This window comes from Uloborus diversus, chromosome 1, assembly GCF_026930045.1.
Source record: "Uloborus diversus isolate 005 chromosome 1, Udiv.v.3.1, whole genome shotgun sequence".
NCBI lineage: Eukaryota > Metazoa > Arthropoda > Arachnida > Araneae > Uloboridae > Uloborus > Uloborus diversus.
The window spans coordinates 105,651,795-105,674,840 of NC_072731.1; the positions used below are offsets into that span (position 1 = coordinate 105,651,795).

Here is a 23,046-nt window from a genome sequence, read left to right on the forward strand (position 1 = left end):
TTAATCTGTGCTTCAAACCAAGAAGAGGGGGTCTCATTTTGATTTCTTAACTGTTTCATCTGAAAATCATTTACTTGAATTGAAACAGTTCAAATCATATTCTTCTAAGTAAAATGGAGCGAGCAATAATATTGTCAATTGACTTAAATAAAAGAAGAAGCGTTACCAATAAAGGGAGGCGAAACAAGTATCGATTCTATATAATCTTAGCCAAAACTATGCGTCCTTTTTCAGCACAGCGAAAATGTTTCAGAAATTGGAAATATTTGTTGACTTGGATCAACGGAACTTAAGGGAGAAAGCTTGGTTATTAAGTAAGGGTTAACGATAAGACTGAAGCAATCCAAAGTACGAACAACTTTTTAAATATATTTCGAAGAATTATTAAAACACAAATGTTAATAGAGTTTAGACGTTTTCAAAAGCTACGAGTAAAACTAAAAACCTTAAACACACAGAGACACAAAAAGAAAAAAAAAAGTCCAGACACGTGTTCTGTTTCGGTGGGATTACAAGGTGTTATATTTTGAAGTGCCTAATGATTTTGAAAACTTTCAGTTACAATTTTCTTAAAATAAAAATAATTAAAAAATCCAGGTACTACACAAATATTATGTACTCTAGTATAATGTCACGCGTGGTTAGGTTCTGGGAAATGTAATTACTCTAGATTAGCTCTGCGTCAGAGAACAGTCAAAGTAGATTTTTTCTTTGACCATCATAAAATGTATTAGTGGTGATAATACCGTTACAAATGCATCTTTTTTTTTTTTTTTTTTGAGTCATTGCCAGAGAATGTTTCTTGTTCTATCATTTAATCCGTCGTGGTGTCTTATCGCACTCTGGTCACTGAGCCATGGAATTGCAGCTCAATATATGTAAACATTGATTAATCATACATATCTTCGACGACTTAGTCCTGTCGACAAGCTTCTCTTTTTTCCCATTGCATCAGAATCCCTGGGTGATGAAGTCTTCCCGTGATGACCTGCAATTGAAAGGTCAAACATGAAACGGTTATTTTTATTCTTCAGAGAAAGAGCCGAAAGATTTCTGCTGGCGAGGAAGCGAGGCATATTTATGTGCAATGTTTCTCCAGCTCGATCCCCCCTCTTTTTCCCCCATGAAACTTCTATTGGAAAAAAACCAACACTCAACAAGAGACTCATTTTTTTATTTGCTTACTTGACTCCTCAGGAACTACTTTTCAGAAGAACAAATTAACCTTGACATGAAAATATATGAAAACAATTCCCGACCTTCATTTAAAGACGCTTCTTTTTTTATATACATATTTATTTATTTAAGTTCGTGGTGAAAATCAGAAGTTTTCTAACAAGTAACAAGGGTTTAAAGTTGCACTCCCAAAACAGACCAAGTATTTTACATCAAGTATTTCGGCCTAGAAATCCTGAATTCAACAAGGTTTATAATTAATCATTTCAAAGACACCAATTACATGAACTGTGTCCTTATTTTTTACGTTGAACTCGTAAACTTTAATAGTTATCCATGATATTTTTCTAGGAAAATATGTTTTTTTTTACGTCATATTACTTACATTTATTCAAACCATTGGCAGCCTGAATTTATCTCCTGGGAGGGAGGGAGGAAGTGACAAGTCCTTTCATGCATAAAAAATACGTAATACGATACTGTAAAACCTATAAAGTTCACCACCTTTGAAAGTTGAACCCCTGTCTAAGTTGACCGCTATTGCCAGGTACAGATCTTGTCCTGGATCATGTATATCAACCTAAATAAGTTGACCACTTGTCTAAGTTGACCGCTATTGTCGAGTACAGATCTTGTCCTGGATCATATGTATCAACCTCCATAAGTTGCCCATTTATCTAAGTTGACCATTAAAGTACTGCACAGCAGCTAGCCAACTTACTATGTGCTAAAACCAAGGGTTTTCGTGCGTTTGACCCTCAACGCTACCCCTCGCTGTACCTTTGAGTAGAACCAAAATGTCAAATTTAAGTAAAAATATACATTTGAGTTGTGGAATGTTAAAAAAAACTATTATACTTTTATTTATAGAAGGAAACAAAATTATCTGGGAGCAAACGGTAAGTTACATTATTGCAAAGAAAAAAAAAACTGTGATACTACAAGTACGAATACTGCATTATTATCTCTAATGAAATTGATCAAAAAACAGCAATTGGTGCCAGTATTAATATAGGAGTATGGGATACTGCTTCTCTAGAAGTTTCACAATTCGTATAGTTCAATTTCAAATCGCGCCATTGGGGCAAATTCAAATTTAAGCCTCGACGATGCATTTATAATTCCGTAAGCGAAGAGTGTTTGTGTGTTTAAAGAAAACAAATGGGTGTTTGTATATTTCAAAATTCAATGCCATGAGACTGAGCTTGTAACTCCAATACGAGAGAAAACGTGCAGAAACCTTCAAAAAATTTAAAATATGTTTTTCAATGATTTTTTCAAACACTTTTTGTTACTAAAAAATAAGATAACATTTTACGCTTCTAAAAATGGACTGATGGCAAAAAAAACACATTGTGTCCCTTTAAAAATGGACACAATGTTAAAAGAATTAACCATCTATGATTCCAGAAATGAACACAAAGCAAAACAAGTCAATCGTCTACGCTTCCCAGGAAAAACAAGTTAACAATCTATGTTTCCAAAAATGAACATAGTTCACCATCTGTGCACTAAAAATGAACATAAGGTTTCTCTCCAAAATATAGAGTGCTGAACCGCTGGTAAAAGAGTTCGATCTCGTTCGAGAAACGAAAGTAGAGAAAGAAAAAACAGTCAAAGACACAGGGGAAACGACAGAGGTGAGTTCAGCATGACTCCGGAAACTGAGTGAAATAACTGCCTAACCAGCAAGTCGTCACTAACATTGTTTGATTTGAACTAAATATCTAGTATGTCTAGAACCCTGGTATAGCATCCCCTTTTTGAAATTGTTTTAATTTTTTTTTTTTTTTTTTTTTTTTTTTTTTTTTTTTTACTTTTCAGAATTGGTAAAAATAGAGAATGAAAGGCAGCATGAAGATTATATGCTAAACCTACGATTTAAATGCATGTAAAAACGGTTGAACAAAATTGACCGCTTAATCTGCGTTGGTCAGCTTTTGGTTGATTTCTAGTTCATGTGTCACTTAGATGTAATTAGAGAGGTTATAGCTAACAGTATAGCTTCTAATAAGTTTTCAAAACTTTCAGCAATTTTCTGATAAACATATTGGTATTCAATTTTTTAAATAAGGAAGTGGTAACAAAATTATTTTTTTATATTGTGATAAAAATGCTTTGTTTTCCTGTTAGTTGATTATTATCAACAAGTATCGTAACTGTTAATGGAAACGCGATTTAAACTGTCTTACATTACAAAGACAGATCATCACTATAATTGGGGCAAACCTAACCTGGAAGCATCGTAATACTAACATTAAGATCTGTATAACCTTCACAATGCTGAGGTTTTCCCCAATCATAGTGTTGATCATTACCGTTATTATTATTTTTTAAATATTTTTTAATATCCGCATCTTTCAATAATTCTTAACAGTTTACAAAATTTGTAATTAATACGAGATCAGCTTAAAGTTACTCCTCTTGCACAAACCCATGATTTAATTTGCACGGTAGCCACGGGAACTCAGCTCTTACACTTCTTTTCATTTTCTTGTATTTTTTTTTTTTTTGACAGAATTATTGTTATTTACCTTAGAAAATACGTTTTAAAGGTAATATTGTCGTAATAAGCACAAAATTTGGTATCTGCAGCTGAATTCAAAATGAGGAATTGCTTTTTAAAGTTTTAACGCCTTCCTATTCAAATCCACTTTTCCAAAAGTTTTTTTTTATTATTTTTTTTTTAATTTTCTGCACATTAATCTGTATCTCAGAGACAGAAAGACGTAAGTCCAAAAATTTCAACTTCCGTTTATTGGTGCATTGAATGTAGAAGCCTATACCGAATCTTGCCATGCGAACGTAATTTCCTTATATTAAAAAAAATTAAGGTCAAAGAAAATTTTGAAAGGAAGTCTGTGGCGGGCCTGCGTCTAGGAGAGCCCATAGCACCTACAGCCTTGAAATTTTGTACAAAATTACTTCGAGCCCGAGGGGTTTGCACCTGGGGTTTTGTTTTTTTTTTAATTTTCAATTAGTTTTTTGTAAATAATTTTTTGAGCTCAAATTTCGCGTAAATTGCCTATTATTGCCTATTAAAGGGGTGAAATATTACTTGCATATCTTCATATTATGTATCGTTGGAAAGGGTAGAATTTTCTACGTTCTACGTAATTTCCATCAGATTGGGACTCAATTGACGAAATTCTTTTTAAAACAAACTTTTTCTTTTTTTGCCGACGAGAGGCCATGTAATCCTAGTCGGAACGTAAGGACCTCTGGCTCGGAATCGGTGTACTATTATTTTTATAAGTTTTATGTGGGGAGAAGGCTGCAATCCCCAGTGTTCCTCAAAAGACTTTTGATTTGTCAGAAATTAAGTAATGAACTAAACTATTTATGAATAAGCTGTTTCACAGAGATAAATGTATTCTTGTTGTAGGGGTAAAAGAAAAAATTATCATCCCGAACGTCATACCAGGGACGGCAATTACAAGGAACGCGTGCCAATTTGGCCTGTCTAAAAGTTTTCCTCCCACGCCTAAAAAAATAAAATAACTGAAAGAACTTTCGCTCTACGTCACAAAGCGGTTTGATCTCTCTTAAAATATAAAAACAGATTATTCCACTTCTTTATTTATCTATGTTTTATTTTTCTCCAGTGATAAAACTTTCCTACTACCTTCGCATAAAAACAACAAGAAGTTCCGTCCAGAACTAAACGAGACTACATGAAATACACTGCCAGCTCATTGACTGAGCTGGCGGTGTATTTCATGTATTTCTGCCTTAGCCCTGGCTATAGGTCGGTAACTTACTGAATAAACGAGACTACTTTCCCGTATCAAATATCGACTTTCTAGTATCTGATCAATATTCTCAAAATTCGCAACTCCAACGAACTATAGGGGGCACTGCAGTCACTGTCTAATGGCGGACAAAAACTAAAACAAACGCACGTGGTAACGAAGAAAATGCTAATAAGCCTAGTAAATTTTGTTCGTATGCATGATTTTTTCGCTTTATTATTTTTAAATTAATTTTCAAAGTCTTGTTGATATTCTGACCCACGTAGAAAGAAATGAGAATTCAAGAAGCATTACTAAACGTCAAACATTAATGCAAACTACGTAGTTCGTAGTTCTAAGCAGCCATTTTCACGATGTTGAATTCGATATTTATCAATTCTTGATAAAACTAAATAATAATTGTGACCTGACAAGAATAACAATTAATGCTAGAAAATTTAATATGACATTACAAATTATTACAAAAAGAAGATGATACTTCTTTGCTTTGCTTTGGCTAGCGCTTATTGTTTTACATTTGTAGCTGAGTTATTTCTCTCGAATCCCCGAATCAGTTAATTTAAAATTTTTCTGCTTCGATGTTTCTAATTTCTGAGTTACGATTTAATTATGTCATGATATGCAAATCATCTGCAAAATTCTTGCGGATATATGGTGGTAGTTTTCTTTTCAGTTGATTCACCATTATTTCTTTTTACTTATCGAATTCTGTAATCTTACTACCATTTTATTCCACTCGTGATAAAAATTAAAAATGGTTTAACTAAAAACGCGAAATCTCGCCAAGGCTACTTTGTTCGCACAATACTAAAACTATAACATTAAACAAATTTGGCGAAACCTTTCAGCTGAGAATAAAAGGAATAAAGTAAATTCTTTCTCGATTAAACACTTTTAATTTTGTTCTACGATAATATATTCAAGAAAATATTTTGCATACTGTCCATTCCAACTAAATGCTGCTGTAAAATATGGTTAGTTAAATTAATTTAAGATTAAAAAAAAACTCATATTCTTACAAATTCATACAAAACAATAAAATTTTTTACTTTGTATAACGTTATCCAAGTTTGTTAATCCAGAGTTTTCGCTTTCACCATTTCTCAATCAACTCATATTTTAGAAGGAAATAAGGGAAACTAACATTATTTTGAGAAGCTCGAGAATACTACTAAGGAGCGAATTAATTTCTGTAGCTGAAAGCAAACTAGAACACATCGATTGCGTTAATAAATACTCAGAACAAACTGCCTGTGTTTACGTCAACAGACACACGTGGAACGCAACGTGGCAATGTTTTAGTTTCTTCGGCAGTTTTGTAAATCACCGCAAGGTAGCGTATTCGAGCGCTGGAGTTGCGAATTAGCTAAAATCGCAAATTATTTCAAACATAATTTTTTAATAATTAAGATGATTTCTAGAAATAAGATATGCCTCGCTCATTTAAAGAATTAGATGCGTAAAAAATAAATAAATGAAGAAATAAAGTTGCAGCATCTTTTAAACAAGGCTGCTAATGCATTTTTTTCCATTAGAAAACAAAATCTTTAACCGCTTTCAAAAAGAAAAATAAAAGGAATTAAAATTAATAAGCTCATTAAAATAAATACATCATATCAAAAAAAAAATCGTTTGTTTTTCCTTTGTTGCCAGAAAATAATTTTAAAAATGAATTTATGTGCTTTCAAAATCAAATAAAAACAATAAAATACCAACTTCAAGAAATAATTTTCATTGTCGAAAAAAAAAACGTCTGCGCATATCAATATGTAGAAACTAGAAACATAAAGGACTCCGAATTTCTCCGCCAAAAAATGAATACATAAATCAAAACTTTAATGTGAAAATAGAAACAAATCACATTGAAAATAATTATTTCACAGTAAAAACCATAGCTGCGGAGTCAGAGTCGAAGTCAATCTCATTTTTGGGCAAAAGAGTCAGATTCGGAAGCCGAAAGTTTTTAATTAAAAGACTCGGAGTTGGAATCGGTCATTTTCCCTTTAAGTCTGCAACTCTGCCAATGTATGCGAAGTCGGAGTCGGACTTTCTTTGGGATATAGGAGTCGGAGTCGAATTTCCAAGAGTCGGAGTCGGTCATTTTTCCTTCGTGTATAAATTTTTGCCAAAGCTACGTAGTCAGAGTCGAAGTCGAGAAGTCGCAGACCGAATAATTATCGGGTACAGGAGTTGGAGTCAGGTGCCCCGAAGTTCTTGGAGTCGGAGTCAAGAGTTGTTCGTCAATTGCTATTTCCAACAAAATTTGTTTGAAGTAAATCCGCTTTTAAGTTCGGAATATGTATTGAGTTTCCCTGTGTAGGTGCTAATGTTAAGTGAAAGTTGGGTGCCGTCCTAAATTGAATGCAAAACTGTTCAAATTAAAAAAAAAAAATCTATCTTACGTATTCTTCAACAAAATCTTTTTCCTACAAAGCTTGTTTGAAACCAGTTTGATTCTAAGTTCAGGATTTATATTTGCCTTGAATTTCCCCGTATAGGCGCTAATGTTAAGTTTTTTTGAACTGTTCAAAATTGGACGAAAAATTTTTCAAACCAAAAAATGAAATGTGGGAATGAGGTGTCCTAGCCGAGATCTTTCGAACAAAAAAAAAAAAAAAATTGTTCGAATTGGACTTTTCACTCATAAGTTATTAAGGGGGGATAGACAGACAGTCCGACAGACATTTTCCCCCATCTCAATACTCTACTTTCCAATTTTTAATTTTTCGATATTTATTTAATTATTTTATTTATTTTTGACTTTTTTTTTCTTCCACTTTGGATGTCAATATCTTTTAAAAAATAGATATTTAAGCTCTACAACTGTAACCCATTAAAAACAAGTATTTTTACAATGGAATCAGGAAGTATGAGCTTTTGAATATATTTCGTTCAGATTTTATGACAACATAAAAACCAGGAAAAATTTTCCATTTCGCACTTTTTCACAAGTTTACGCGCATGCTATACAAAATATAACGAGCTGAAATACACGAAAATAATTGAATATATTAACGGCTAAACGTACTTCAAGCGCCTAAAATTTCAGGCTTCCAGTGTAATAAAATTTTGTGTAAACTGAGTCTAAATACGGCAATTTGGCGCAAAAAGCTAATCCGCCATTTTGGATCACATTTTTCGCAGATCCTAAAGCCTCAGGATTTGGACCTAGGAAGCTGAAAATTTGCATAGGTTAGTTTCAAAAGCATCTCTACACCTCTATAAAATTTCATCCAAATCAGAGATGGTCGAGTGGGAACCCCTAGTTCACTTGACATATAATGACTCATTCTTGTACTGTCATAGTTGAAGGGCGTTTACTGACAAGAAATTGGTCTTCAATTTACAATTCTTTATACATTCCCTATTGTTTGTTCATTTAGAAAATACTGACTTTGAAGCTTCACTAACACTGTTTTTATCAGTTTTTTATGTTTGTAATTTTAATTAAAATAAATAATGCAAGTGTCGTGGAGCGCGTGAAGGAACCCTTGGATTCCGTGGAACACAATTTAAGACACGCTATTTTTTCGACAATCGCATCTCAATGACTTAAAATTTTAGTGCTTTTCATTAAAACGTTATTTCACAGGTTCCTAAACTTTTACCCTTCGCTGCACCCTATGAAATATTAGAATTTTTGTCACGGCACCAATTTTCGTCATTGATTGATTCAGTCGATTCACGATTACTCGGATGTAGCGGGACCAAAGAAAAACTTCGATTTAATTTTTTCTAGTATCCAAGCACGATGTTGCCAGATTGGGGAAAATTTCCCCATTTAGGGGAAATCTGGTGCTCTCTGGTGAAATTTTGGGGAAATGGGTTTTGAGAGGAATTCTTTGGGGAAAATTTTTTTTATTGGGGAAAACTTGGGGAAAAAATAAACCTCAAGGAAAAAAAAATTTTTTTTTTTTCGTATTTAGATTCGTATCAAGAAGTAGTAGTTACATTATTTGTATCAAACAGCGTTGGTTTAGCTTTGCTCAACTATATGGAATTCGCATTTCGCATTATGTGGAATATTATGCGACGGAATTCGCATTAATGTTCTATGTGAGTAACTAGTTACTACGTGAAACGGGTAAAAATAAGTGTGATGAATGTTCTTGGAAAAATATATACAAAAATCATAGTTTAAATGTACATACAGAAGCAGAGTAGTAAATGCAAGTAGAAAAAAAAACATTTCGCTATTTCTTATCTTTCAGGCGCTTGTATTTATAACTAGTTGCACCCGCATGGCTTTGCCCGTTGTAGAAAATTAAAAGGTCTTTTGGTTCCCCTTATATTTACAAATAATGCATGATGAATTTCTCGCCAATTGGCTTGCCCACGTTACGGTTCCACGTTATGATAGCTTAGTAATTTACTCGTCCATCTTATGATAATTTTGCCCTGGAAAATGTTCTTAAATGAATAGAAAAAGAACAAAATCGAATTTTCGAAAAATCGCTTAAAGGTGCACACCTCCATGCTACAAACTAATTCTTTGCCGAATTTCATGAAAATCAGCCGAACGGTCTAGGCGCTATGCGTGTCTCAGAGATCCTGACAGACAGAGATACTTTCAGCTTTATTATTACTACAGATAAAGAAAGATAAAGATAAAGAAGGCAAAAAAAAAAAAAAAAAAGCGAAAATGGGAAGAAAAAAGAAAGTTGGGGAATTTTATGAGAAAATTTGGCTATTTGGGGAAAAATAAATTTTTCAAGAGACAAAAATATTAGAGGAAGTCGATTCATTTTCTGAAAATATTAGTGGAAAAATAATTTTTGAATTTGGGGAATTCTGGTAGAAAACATCGCTTTTTGGGGAAAAATTGGAAGGGAATTGGGGAAATCTGGATTTGACCATCTGGCAACACTGTCCAAGCATGACTGTAATTAAACCAAACTAACTATCAACATTTATACACTGCATGAAAAAAAAAAGTTGTATGTGTGATTGTGTTTGAATCATTGTGAATTGACTTTGATCCTCACTTAGTTATTTTGTTGCCTTGCTAATAATCTCTAATATTGGATTTAAAAGAAATTATATATTATCCTGCAAATAGCTTCAGACAAAAAAGTCAGAATGTATCAAGAATTTTGTCAATATAAATATTCTTCCGAAAGTTAAAAGTACCAGCATTTAAAATTCATCCCAATTAGCAAAAAATCAACATCTTAAATAATCTTGAACTTTTAACTGTAAAGAGATCCTGAATATTTAAGAATATGCACCAAAAAAAAAATAAATAAATAAATAAAATAAAAATAAATAAATAATAATAAACGTTTTTGTGGATATGATCTACAAAACTGCATTATCAATGGTGGAGTTTCAATATCTCAAAACAGAGTGGTCCGTGTATATACAGATGGTTACAAAATAAATAGCTGTGTTGGTGCAGGTGTCTACTGTTTCTTGTTTTCTCTGCAAGGAGAAATCTTTCAAACATCGAAACAGAAGTCTGCATTGTTCTTGACATCTTAAAACAGGGGTTCCCAACCTGTAGGTCGTGAAGCATTTTTTTTTGTGTGTGGGGGGGGGGGGGCGATATTATTTATAGTTTTAAAAGGTATAACACAGCGTAGACGCCCCGTCGATTGCGAGCCTGTTATCCCGGAAACATTCTGGACCTTGTTTATTTATTTATTTATTTATTTATTGTCAGAGTAAAATTAAGAAACATTATTTTCTGGGGAAAAAACAAGCTTAACATTTGAATCAAAAAAATTTTGAAATTTATTAGATCTTTTTAAAATCCCTGAAAAGGCAACCAGTTTTAATATTTAAGGGGAAAAAAATCCTGTTTAGCTTTTGTCCGCAAAAGTTAGTATGGATTTTCAGATAAAACTTGGTATAAATGTTTTATAACTTTTTGAGAAAGGAAAACGTTATTTTGAACAGAATTTTATCTGTGGCGCAGCGAGGAGAGATCAGTCCCCACCACCCAGTGAAGTCGAACCTTTTATTTACCAAACTTGGAAAGTAGATCGGCAGTTAATTTAGGTTGCTAATCACTGGTATAACATTACAGATTTAAAAACTATTGCATAAGAAACAGAAATAGCAGCATCTTTATTTTCGTTTGTGTACAATATTTTGCACGTGAGCAACGTATAAAATCTGGATAAGTCCCGTCCTTTCCTGTTCAGGACTAGAGTCTAAAAATCCGATTGAGAGCGACTCTGCTACTCTATTGAAGGGCCCTGGAGCTCATGTCCTACTTCTGTTAAGTTGTTCCGTCATCTTTTAAGCTTCCTAAAGCACTCTTTTAAACTAAAGTTATGGTATTTTACGGAATTTTTATTTACAGGAGTCTCTCGTATAACCTTAATTCGGTCCGTGTAGTATCGAAACCGTGTTACTCGAGATTTTTTAAAAATAACTTTTAACTCTTTTTTTACACTAATTAATCATGTTCATAGTAAAATTCATGTCAGTATGTATCGTGTTGCATCGAAACCGTGTTAGACGAGACACTGAAATAATGTAAATCAAGGGATGTGTACCGTGTTATATCGAAATCAAGTTTCATATAAAAACGAAGTAAAACTTATTAGAGTTATCAAACATTAACAGAATGTATTAAACAAAAATGAAATTCCATCTTTTTTAATAACATTCGTGTTATATCAAAACCATGATGTATTAAATTTAAGTTTCGTACCGTGTAATATCGAAACCGTGTTATAATAATCGCATATTTGGTACCATGTTGTACCAGCACCGTGTTATATGAGTGACGCCTGTATTTATTGTCACAAAAGATTTTTTTATTTTGCTTTAATGTAAACCAATGAAAGATAATCCCTGTCGTGTATTGATTTTGCATTGTTGTATTTCATTAGAAAACCGTTTATACTGAAATTCAAGAAAGTGTGAAAGTAGAAGAATCCAAAGATGCTTCTCCTGTTAAGAAGAGCGTAAGTGCTTACTTACATTATGTATTAGATTTAGCTTTCGTCTAATACTGCGACCATTTTCGTTATGTTTAATATGCTTTTTAAAATATTTTTCAGAAATCACTCTTCCCATCATTTAGTAAGGTAAGGAATACCATTTTATTTACTATACCATATTTTGCAGATTATTCTTATTCTGTAAGAAAAAAAAAATCTTATAGTTTATTTGCACTTTTAATTTGTTTTCATTTATTTATTTGTGCATTTATTACTACAAGTTGAAGCTCATTACAAGACACAGAAGATTTACTAGAAGTAAAACTTAAATCATAGAGCAATAAAAATGGCTTAGAATATCACGTGAAATGGAAAATGAAATGCAAAATAATCGTATCGTTCAATCAGTGGCGTACCCAGCATGGGTGACACCCGGGGTGGTAATTTGTGGTATCACCCCCACCCCCTACAAACGTAAAAAAAAGTATTAATTTTAAAATGAAATTCTAAAACCCAATTTGGTTTCAGCCCCCTCCAAAGCGTGTCTCACAACGCAAGCGCTCCTTTTTCCCCGTGGTGATGCAACTACGTTTGATAGAGTAAATATAATTTGAACAAGGGGGGGGGGGTGATGCGGTTCTGAATTAAGTGCAGTAGACCCTCATTTTACGCGGGGGTTACATTCCACGGAAATGCCGCGTAAATCGAAACCGCGTAAATTGAGACCTAACAATAGTGTTAAAATAGGGGTTTGGTTCTGTAGATAACAAAATACTTCACTCTAGTGATGACTACTTGTAAAATAAGTTTAATGTGTACTTATATCGACTTTTATGCACAACATGCATAAAGAAAATATAAATTAATTTCGTGTTCTGGTTATAAAGAGGTAAGAGGAGCTGGCTATGATAGTCTTTGGGCAGTCATTAAGAATTTTTCCTTGCAATTTTTTGCAGAGCATTAACGCATCCATGATCACTTGCGTGATTTAAATGATAGAATCTTCCTTCACTAACAAATCAGAAAGATCATTTCTATTGTCTAGGAATGGCTCAAAATTTTCAATGTGAACGTTTTTGGTTGTGTGTCACCAACGTCGGTATCCTCGTTGGTTTTGGCCTCCTTGGTCACTCCTAAAAGCTCTTCTTCCAGTGAGTTCTGAACTGTGTGAGTTTAATAACTTTATTTCTGGGAAGAGCTCTGGAACCAATCGTATAAAATGTCTCCAGTGGCCCAAGCTCTATTATTAGCACGCCAAATGCAGTTGATTAAGCGTAATCTGCAATATTTAGGAGTTTGGTTTTTCAAAGAGGGGAAAATTTTATCTGTTTGCGTTGCCGCATCCGCGTAAAACCGAAACTCATCCGCGTAAAGTAAAATAAATGTATCAAATTTTAAACCGCGTATAATCGAAACCGCGTAAAATAAACCCGCGTAAAACGAGGGTCTACTGTATTCATATTTTTCAAAAACTTGCAATTCCACCTATGCTCTCACCCAGACGGGTGATACCTGGGGCGGACGCCACTGGTCAACCCTGGGCACAGAAAACAAATACTCAACCGGCAAGATTAATAGATCTATATCTTCATCTTATTGAATAGTAACTCAAGTTTTTGTCATCAAAAATATTCTTACAATAAACAATATACATAGTTAAATTTTATTTTACGAATTCATAATGTTTCAAGTGCATATTATTCTCGATAACTCACTCTTAATGAATGTTTTTTTTTTTTCAGTTTATTAATTAATTTATTCATTTAGTTATTTTGAAGGTAAACATAATAACTTCAGAGCTATACTTAATTTTCCGTTGGCCAAAATGTAATAAACATTGCACTGCACAATAACAGTCGCAACGGTTTTGAAGCATATTTAGAAACCTTTCTGCTAGTGAAGTGCAAAATGAAGCTTGCACGCATTACGAAGGCACATCATTAATGTTACTCTCTCCATATATATGTTCCTTCTTCTCTCGACTGTAATTTATTCTCACGACTGTGATAATTTTTCCTGGCACGAGCGGCACATTTTTAGTGCGGTAGGCTGCAGTAGTCCCATATTTTTTCTTTCAATTCCAGAATGAACCTTTCAAGAACGACGTATCCCATGACGAAGCGTAGTCAGACAACTGCTTGCAACAACAAGCAGATGTGAGAAAACACGATCGCATGCCATTGATTGAGACCGGTCCTTATTTTATTTGATATTGCTTTTTATGTCTGCAAATGAATTGTGGCTAATTTTTGTTACTCTTCTTAGTTACACTGTACAGAATTCCGAAACGTTACTAGTAATTTCCATGGAACATTTCATGATTTCACAGGTTTTCACCCATTGCCTGGGAAAATTAAGCATCTTTGTCAAAAAACTTCCTGAATTGCTCCAAGTTGAAACGAATGCAGACTTCTCATTCTCGGGAAATTTTTTTTAGCTACCAGTATTAAGTGTATTGGCTTAAGGGTGATTACGACCCATCCAGACTGACTATGCTCCTACTGAGAGCGAAGAAGTCTCTGGATTCCGCAGCTTTGCAAGAATTGCAAGTAGTGCGAGATGCTTGGTATTTGCAATTTTGTCTTAGCGTTGGCCCTAGTTGCAAGAATGCTTTTTGAACTTTCTTGGCAAATCAGGCAGGCGTTAAGTTACTACTTAAAACCTACTTAAATCTTTCTAAAGGTTCCAGAAACATGACTGGCTTTAAATCGGAGATATTTCAATATCATTTAGAAAGATTTAAGGATGATTTCAGGAAGGTTACTGACTTTTACCGGGATACATTCCTGCGTTTTGCAAGATATGTTACTGGCAGAAATCGCGCACATCAGCTGCCCATTATTTTCCAGGAACGTTTCTGAATCGTTTTTACAGTGTAGATGTTTCGTTATATCAAGGGTGTTCATTCCCCAAAGAGCAATGGTTCTCAAGTACCGCAGAGAGCGAGATCAACCCCGAAAAATGAGAAGAACACTACGAATAATTTTAATGGCTCAGCCTGTGTCACGACGGTCCCCCTGGTGGACAAACCTGACAAAATTATATTCGAACGTTAAATAACAAAGATAATGACATTAACAATATCCTTTTAGTTCATGGCACAACTATGTACGAAGTTATTTTCTGAAAACGTTTTGAATTATAGTCTTTAGATAAAGTAACTTTCGTAACTAGAGGTGAAGTTGCGTTTTTGGTAACCCTTACAATCATAGATGTTTTTGATGCCTTTCTAGAGGATTTTAGCGTGTTTCATTCTTTAAAAACTGGAAATACATTTCAAAAAATTTTGTCAAGCATGTTTTCGCAAAATGTAAATTTTAATGAAAATAAACATCTTAAAAAATGGAAAACGAGAGAAAAAAAGTATTGGGGTTTTTTGAAAACGTATTAATTACACTTGAATGTTCTGTTTTTGTTTTTCTTAAAAAACAGAATCTCAAAAATGAGTGTCAATCTTTTAAATACAGAATGTCATTAAAATATTCACAAAGCAAATGTAAAGAACTTTTTTTTTCTCGATTCGAAATGCTGTTCATTTGGATTTGGCATGATGTATCAAAAAATGTGTTGGTTTTTTTCCCCTCAAAATATAAGTATCGTGTGTATATTACCTCTTCAATACTTATATTTCTGTTTTTTTTTTTTTTTTTTTTTTTTTTTTTTTAATTCAGATTATTTTATCATTAAAATCAATTTGAGATTTTTCATCAAAGAATGTGTAGTGCTAAGTACCATCTAAGTATTTTCTGTTGATTATTCACTAAACTGAAAACAATGAATCTCAGTGTAGTTATAACGTTTATTAAATCACTTGCGATCCTTCAATCAGGAGTCTTTCAACACATTTTCAAGTGCATCTTCCATCGGGAGACCTGCATCGACTATCAGTCAAACATCGTCTGAAGTGTATCATCCAATCATTAAAGAAGTAAAAAAAGAAGAATCTTCTGGGCTTTTTAATGACCCTTTACAAACTGTGTCTCACGAGCAAGATTCGATTGAGGCAAGTTTTGCATGTGGTGTGACTCCCTACTAATATTCCCGGCGGTTTACTTAATTGGCCATCCAAAGCTCGCTGCGTTGTTTTGAGTTTCAGATGTGTGTCATACTTCAAAGCAATTGACATAAATTATTTTTTATTTATTTATTTATTTTTTTTTTTTTTTGACGCACTTGAAGACATGTAGAAAACTTAACACTAATGTGTTAGCAGACATAAATTAAATGCATGCAGCATGTGGCAAAAGTAGATAAAATTTAACCCTTCAGAACTCGCGCCGTGAGCAAAATACTCACACATCAAGAAATGAAATAATATCTTTAACATTTTACTTCATCAAATTCTATCATTCTTTCTAATGCTTGGTGTTTAGAATGAACAGTAAATGAAATATTTTGAACTAAAAAGCATTTTAAATATTTGTTGAGAGAAGTTGGTTTGTGCAAAGTTTTCACACACGTTTTTTCACGTCACTCATTTTGCGTGACTTCCGAAGGACTAAACGAAAAAAAAAACGACATAAAGAAAAACAATACACTAAGCTAGGTTAAATCAATTATTATTTTCTTGTTATGATTTCATTTTCAAAAAATTGAAAAGAAAAAAAAAGATAAGCCTTCCTCTGTAGATTTTAGATGTTGATAATACAACAAAAATGTTTCTATTGTAGCTTATGTCCTTACAGTTGCTTCATGTAGGATTATGACGCTTGAAAACACATTTTTACTTTCTTTTTTTCTGAAGTATAGCTAAAAGTATACTTTTTCTTATTGACTGTTTCTAAAATGCAATAGATCAAGACCGCAATTGTTGGAGTTTCTACTGAAGAAAGCTATATATATAATGAGAGGCTACTAAAAACTGGGGGATTACCAAACCAAATACTGAAATGGATGAAAGAAAAAGAAAGAGAAGAAATTAGAAATTAACAGTTTTAAGGGGGGAGGGATCAATAATTCACCATCCATTAGAGAAGTTGCATAAATCCAGAAATTTGAAGCATATAATTCATCGAATTTGCTTCCGAATTGTTTCCAAGGAATATAACCTACTGCATTAATAAAACTCTTATCGTACTCTAGCGTAAGCGTAATTTTTACTACTTGTTTGCACATTTTGGTTCTAGCAAAAGTAGAACTTACTGCCGAGAAGGAATCTGCCAGCTCTTAGGTAGCCCTGCCGTAAAAATAAATGTAAACACTTCCAATGATTCCTCCCCCCCCCCCCTTTTCATCAAAAGTTCCTGCTCCCAAACTTCTTTTCTTGTCTCTCAATCCTTGGATGTCTTGCATTTTTAGTATCGAAACTGTAATTAATAAAAACTGCGACACACTATAAAATTGGAGCAGTACTTTCAGAATCGTCACGCTATTAGAATAAAACAAAATTTGGGAGTGAAAATTGTACCTCATGAGTTATTTTTTGGAATTTCGCCATGAAGCAGGTGAAGGTTAAATGTTATTCTAGTGCTATGGAAATCAATGACTGCTTAATGAGTGTGTCGGTTTTTCGATGCAAATTTCCTTCTATGGTAAATTCTGTAAAGATTAAAAATTTCCCTTTATTTTTTGTGTTAAATGCATTAATAGCATGATTTTGTCATTTTTTTTCATAATGTTGGACTGTAAATCAAATTGCTATTTTACCCTTAAATTTGAAATTTATTTCACAATAATTTAAAAAATACAATAATTTCCCTTCCAAATTTAGGATACAATACTCTGTTGAATATTTTGGAAAAAAAAAATTTTAAAGTAGGGTTTTTTTTTGTTTTTTTTTTAGTGATTGCAACGTGCATTCATTTTTTTTCAGACAATGTGCAACATGTACCATACAAAATTTTTATTTTGGAGAACTTATTTCTTATTTTTATTGTTTTTTTTCCTGTTAAAATTTTTACTTGAAAAGATTTATTATTTACCTTATTTTAATTTTTGGTAGAAAAAATATTCTGTGTCTCAGCACAAAAGAATGTGTTATGTTTTTTGGTGATTTTTAAAATGTGTATAGTGTAATTTTCTCATGGATCACTTTTATTACTATTGTTTTTTTCCCCGTTGTAGAAAAAAGGATCATTGACATCTTCTTTTAACAAAGCATCTAAGGATTTGCAATCAAAAGCTGAAAAAGCCATTTCTGATGTTAACGCTCAAGTACAAAGCAAGACAGAAGAAGCTTCTAAAAATATTTCTGATTTACAAAACAAAGCAGAAAAAAACATTTCCGATTTAAAAATTCAAGCAGAAACTCAAGCCCAAAAAGCAGACTCTGAGTTGTCTAAACTTAAAGATGAAACTGAGAAAACAGTTGCTGATGCAAGTTTACAATTACAAAATAAGGCTCAAGATACGGTAACTGATCTGCAGACCAAAACTGAAAATTTAGTATCTAAAACCAATACGGAGATACAATTGAAAACAAAAGAACTTAAATCTGGTTTAGATAATGCTCAAAAGAAAGCTGTTGATTCAATTTCATATGGACAATCGCTACTTCAGAGCAAAACCCAAGAAGCAGAATCGAAAATAAAACAAACACAATCTCAAGCTGAAAAGGCTGTATCGGATGCGAATACTTATATTCAGACAAGAGCAAAAGAAGCAGAGAATAAAGTACAAGATCTTCAAACACAAACAAAGGACGCTGTATCATCAAAAATAAAAGAAACTGAATCGGCGGCACAAAATTTGAAATCGAACGCTGAGAAAAGTGTCGCCAATTTAAATGATCAGCTACAGTCTAAAGCACTGGAAGTGCAATCCACAGCTGAAAATACTTTGTCGAGCGCAACTAGCCAATTGGAAGCAAAAACTCGAGAAGCAGAAGCTAAAGTGCAACAGTTTCAGTCAAAAGTTGAAAACACTGTAGCTCAAGTTAGTCAACAGCTTGATGCAAAAGCTCGAGAAGCTCAAGGTGCTGTTCAGAATTTACAATCAAGCGCAGAAAGAACTGTATTAAATGCAAGCAAGCAGGTTGAAGATAAAGCGAAACAAGCTGAGCAAGAAGTTCGAAACGTTCAATCGATGGCTGAAAAAGCTGCACTTGATGCAACAACAAAGTTAGAAGAAAAAACCAAAGAAGCTGAACAGGCAACTCAGAAACTTCAGGCTAAAGCAGAAGAAACAGCGTCCAATGCTGTGAAGCAGCTAGAATCTAAAGCTCGTGAAGCTGAATCCGCTGCTAAAGATTTGCAGTCCAAAGCAGAGAACACCATCCAAGCCAAATCCCGGGAAATAGAATCCACTGTTCAAGGTGTTCAGTCTAAAGCATTAGGTACACTTTCTTCAACAGCAAATCAGTTACAAAGTAAAGTTGGGGAAGTAGAGTCGAATGTTCGCGAAGCACAAAATAAAGCAGAATCTACTTTGACATCGGTTACTAAAGACGTGGAATCGAAGGTGGCTGGTATGCAGAACAAAGTGCTCGACATGACTTCATCGGCGGAATCTGAAATAAAAAATCGTTCAAAAGAAGCAGAAAAGCAAATTTCATCTTCTATGAAAGAAGTTGAATCTCAAATACAAAAAACACAGGCGAAAGCTGAAGATTTCGTTGCCACAGCTAACTTAGAATTCAAGTCAAAAAGTAAAGAAGCAGAAGAACGGCTCACACAAATGAAGGGTGATGCTAATGAAGCCGTTTCTAACGTTAGTGCGAAATTTCAGGATACAGAAAGCCAGATACAAGCAAACTCGAAAGAATCATTTGAGAATTTCATGCCCAAAATGGCTATGGGAGCTCTCGCTGGACTCCCTGGCTTGCAGAACAGCTCGGGTGCGGATGCAAGCGGTGGCGTTCAGAATTTAATGTCCACCATTCAAGAAGTCCCACGGCAAGCTCAAGAAGTCATTTCTCAGGTACAATCAAAGGCGCAAGACATAGCTACAGATCTGAAGCAAATTCCCACCATAGCTAAGGAAACTATTATGCAAGTTCAGTCCTCTGTTATGCAACAAGGACAAACAGCTGTACAGAATCTCCAAACAACGGCTGAGGAAACAGTGACAAAGGTAATTTGAAACTAATCAGTTAATTGTTTAGTACTCTAATAAAAACTTCAACAATGAACTTTCTACGTTATAATAGTTTCAAGTTCTTAGCATAAAATATTAAAATACAGGGTGTCCGAAAAGTCCTTGACACATTAAAAAAATTCATAGAAAACCAAAAAATTGTCGTATGAATTTGTAGTTTACACCATAATACTTCACAGGTTCAAGAGTTTTTATGACATCGAAAAAAAAAAAATGAAAAGCGGGAAAAAAAGAAGAAAAAAGGCATTTCGCCAGGGTGTCAGTATTAGAGGTTCGACATCGATGAAAAAACATCAATGTTTCAAAACATCGATGTTAGAAATTAAAACATCGATGGTATTGATACATCGACCAAAAAACATCGATGTTTCCAAACATCGATCTTTTTATCAATGTATAACATACGTTTTTGAATATACTACACTAATTTAAGCAATACAAAAGAATACGTACCCGACGAGTATATTGAAAATACTGAACTTCAAATCATGAATATAATTTAAAAAGAATAATTTCGCAACATCTTGGTAATATAGTAGGACAAAAATTGATAATAAGACAAGAACCGATTAATACAAACTAGTTATAGTAATAAGGAAAGATTTTTAAACTGAATGAAAAATGTATCATAGCATTTACCGTCAGTTGAATGACGAGAAAAAGTTGTGCTAATTATTTTAAAAATAGAAAATTCATTCCGACAATTATTTTTAAGAGCAAGAAACATGTGTTGTACTGTTAGTTAATAATCAAACACAAATTGTTAGTAATAGAGGGACGACTGGTTGGGGAAAGTCGATAAATAACCCCGAATGTTGGTGATGACAGTTTGCAGAAAAAGCAGTTTGTTTACTTTGTCCCCCAAAAGCGAATTTCTCTTTTCGCAGACTATCCCACCAGTCAGAGAAACATCTCTTTACGATGAAACAGAAGTTGCCATCACTATCAAATACTTTAAAGCAACTTTTACCAGTTCTGAATTTTTAAAGTTATACTTTTCACCGTAGTAATGTATAGAATTTTCATTTAGTTTAAGAACTGGAGCCTTGAAATAGACTGCAAGACGCTGGCACCAGAATACCAGCGTCTGGTTCTTCCAATAGCTTTTACCTCTTCCTCACTCTCTAGTTAATCTTCTACTATCTTGTAGTGATCTTCCCAAAAATCATCCTCTACACAGAAAAACTGATCTTATAAAATGGGTGCAAAAAATGATTTTTTTTTTAAGAAAGTCCATAAGTAAACTTAATTACATAGCGAGAAAATTGGAGCAAATTTTATGATAATTTTCAATTAAAATGCAAAAACATCAACATCGAAGAAACATCGAAACCAAAACATCGATGGTCCAAAAACATCGAAAGTAAAAAATGGATGCTAAAAACATCGATGTTTTATCAAAAACATCGATGTTTCCAAAACATCGACATCGATGTCGCACCCCTAGTCAGTATATGATATGCTTGTAATTCTTTGTTTAGTAATTTTCATTCCTTTTTGCGTTTTCCCATGTCAACAAAACCGATTTAAAAGTTACTTTGAAATTGTCTGGGGGTCTAGGAAAATTACAAATAGTTCCTATTAGGGAAAAATTGCATTCTGCACTGAATCTATACTATTTCACCATAAACATTGCCGCCATTAATCTCAGTATAAGTGGGTGGAGAAAGCATGTGTGTATGTTGTCATTTTCAGAATTTATGGCTTGAAAATTGTTTAAAAAAAAAAAAAAAAGACTTTTTTTCGCTTTAACTGTATGATTCTTAAAAAATGAAAAGAATCGAAAAGAGATAGAAAATTCAGGAAACCGAGTTTTGGGAGTGGAAAAAAAACACACAATTATACTTTGTGTGATTTATCTCTCAGTTAATTCATTTTTAATTATACATTTTAATGCAAGATGCCTCTGTTTTGTTTTTAACCGATTTAGGTCGTAGACGACGGTACTGCCAACGTAAATGATGCCGTTGTTAAAATTCAAGCCGGAGTTCGTGGCTACCTCACTCGGAAATCATTGAAAGGAAAGAAAGAATCGGCTGATCCCTCCTCTACAAATAACGGTAAGTAACCGAATATCAGTACAATTCTTTGAGCTAATAAAACTTTGTTGCCATTCTGTTTACCAGCAGCTCACATTTGTGGTTATTTAACAGTTTTTTTCTTATAATTTACCAGGCTTTTATTCATTTTATATTCTTATTAAAGAGAACCAAATAAGATTTCCGCCACATTCAATGCAAGAGAGGAAGGGACCATCTCCGACTCAGGGATGTCCCGATGGGAGGTCACTGTGACCTCCCAATAATTTCCTTATTCGGCAAACTTTGTCTGACGATTCGACAAAATTATCATCATTCAGCAAGGATTGGGACTTCCCAAATGTCCCAAAAATTCGGAATTTTTGACGAATTTTTGGGAGACCACAGTGACTTTCCCTAAAGACGCTTCTGCTTTTAACTGTTGTATAAAGAGCTTAAATGATTTAGAATTTAGAAGTTGCTTTTTTTTCCAACTGTGTTTTTTTTACCATATTTGAGTGAACGTAATAGCGATGTTTGGGTCGAGTTGATACATTGCGCTAGAGTCGGGGGGGGGGGATTTGAGAGCAAAAACATCCCCCTGAGACCATGGTTTTAACACTATTACTAATCCTAATACAGTAGTTGATACACACATAAGGTCCATTTTAATTTAGAAAAACCCTCCAAGAAGTAATTCTGACTCCGCTGCGAACCCACTTAATAATTTAACTTTCCCATTTTTTTTTTCTTTTCCACAAATGTTTAAAAATGGTGGGAAAAACTGGAAAAAAGGAAAGAAATTCCTCTTGCAGTATTTGAAAAAAAAAAAAAAAACATATTTCAAGGAAGATAGTCAAAAAATAGGAAAATCAAAATGTATAAAATATGTATCAACTGTTGTACCCGGTCTCCCTTATATCAAAAAAAGAAAAAAAAAGAAAGAAAAGAAAAAAAAAAAACACTAAGAATTTCAGAAGTATCTTCTGAGTAATATTTATCATCTTCAAAAATACACGTGTGCATCTAAAAATTTGCTTGATGCAAAATATTTAGTATTAGATATTTTAATGTGCATGCTTGATCACTTTATTAATACTTTATTGTCAGTTGGATCTCCGTTTATTTTTCAGCAAAAAAAGACAAAGTTCACTCTTCTTTTTGGTGTGTGAG

The 23,046-nt window shown here is 33.5% G+C and overlaps 1 protein-coding gene across 6 annotated transcripts in view; it reads left to right on the top strand.

Annotated features, from left to right (window-relative positions):
• The window catches only part of LOC129231220 (myosin-7B-like), a 121,458-nt gene that overhangs the window by 80,611 nt on the left and 17,801 nt on the right, over window positions 1–23,046 (top strand). For 2 of the 6 annotated variants that reach the window (XM_054865492.1, XM_054865484.1), the window contains exons 4-9: window positions 2,724–2,816; window positions 11,771–11,845; window positions 11,942–11,968; window positions 15,651–15,824; window positions 17,885–19,831; window positions 21,786–21,915. In XM_054865492.1, the coding sequence (XP_054721467.1) occupies window positions 2,724–2,816; window positions 11,771–11,845; window positions 11,942–11,968; window positions 15,651–15,824; window positions 17,885–19,831; window positions 21,786–21,915 (2,446 nt within the window). The remainder of the gene's footprint in view (window positions 1–2,723; window positions 2,817–11,770; window positions 11,846–11,941; window positions 11,969–15,650; window positions 15,825–17,884; window positions 19,832–21,785; window positions 21,916–23,046) is intronic. The other 4 variants (XM_054865526.1, XM_054865518.1, XM_054865500.1 and 1 more) reach the window with 3 other exon arrangements.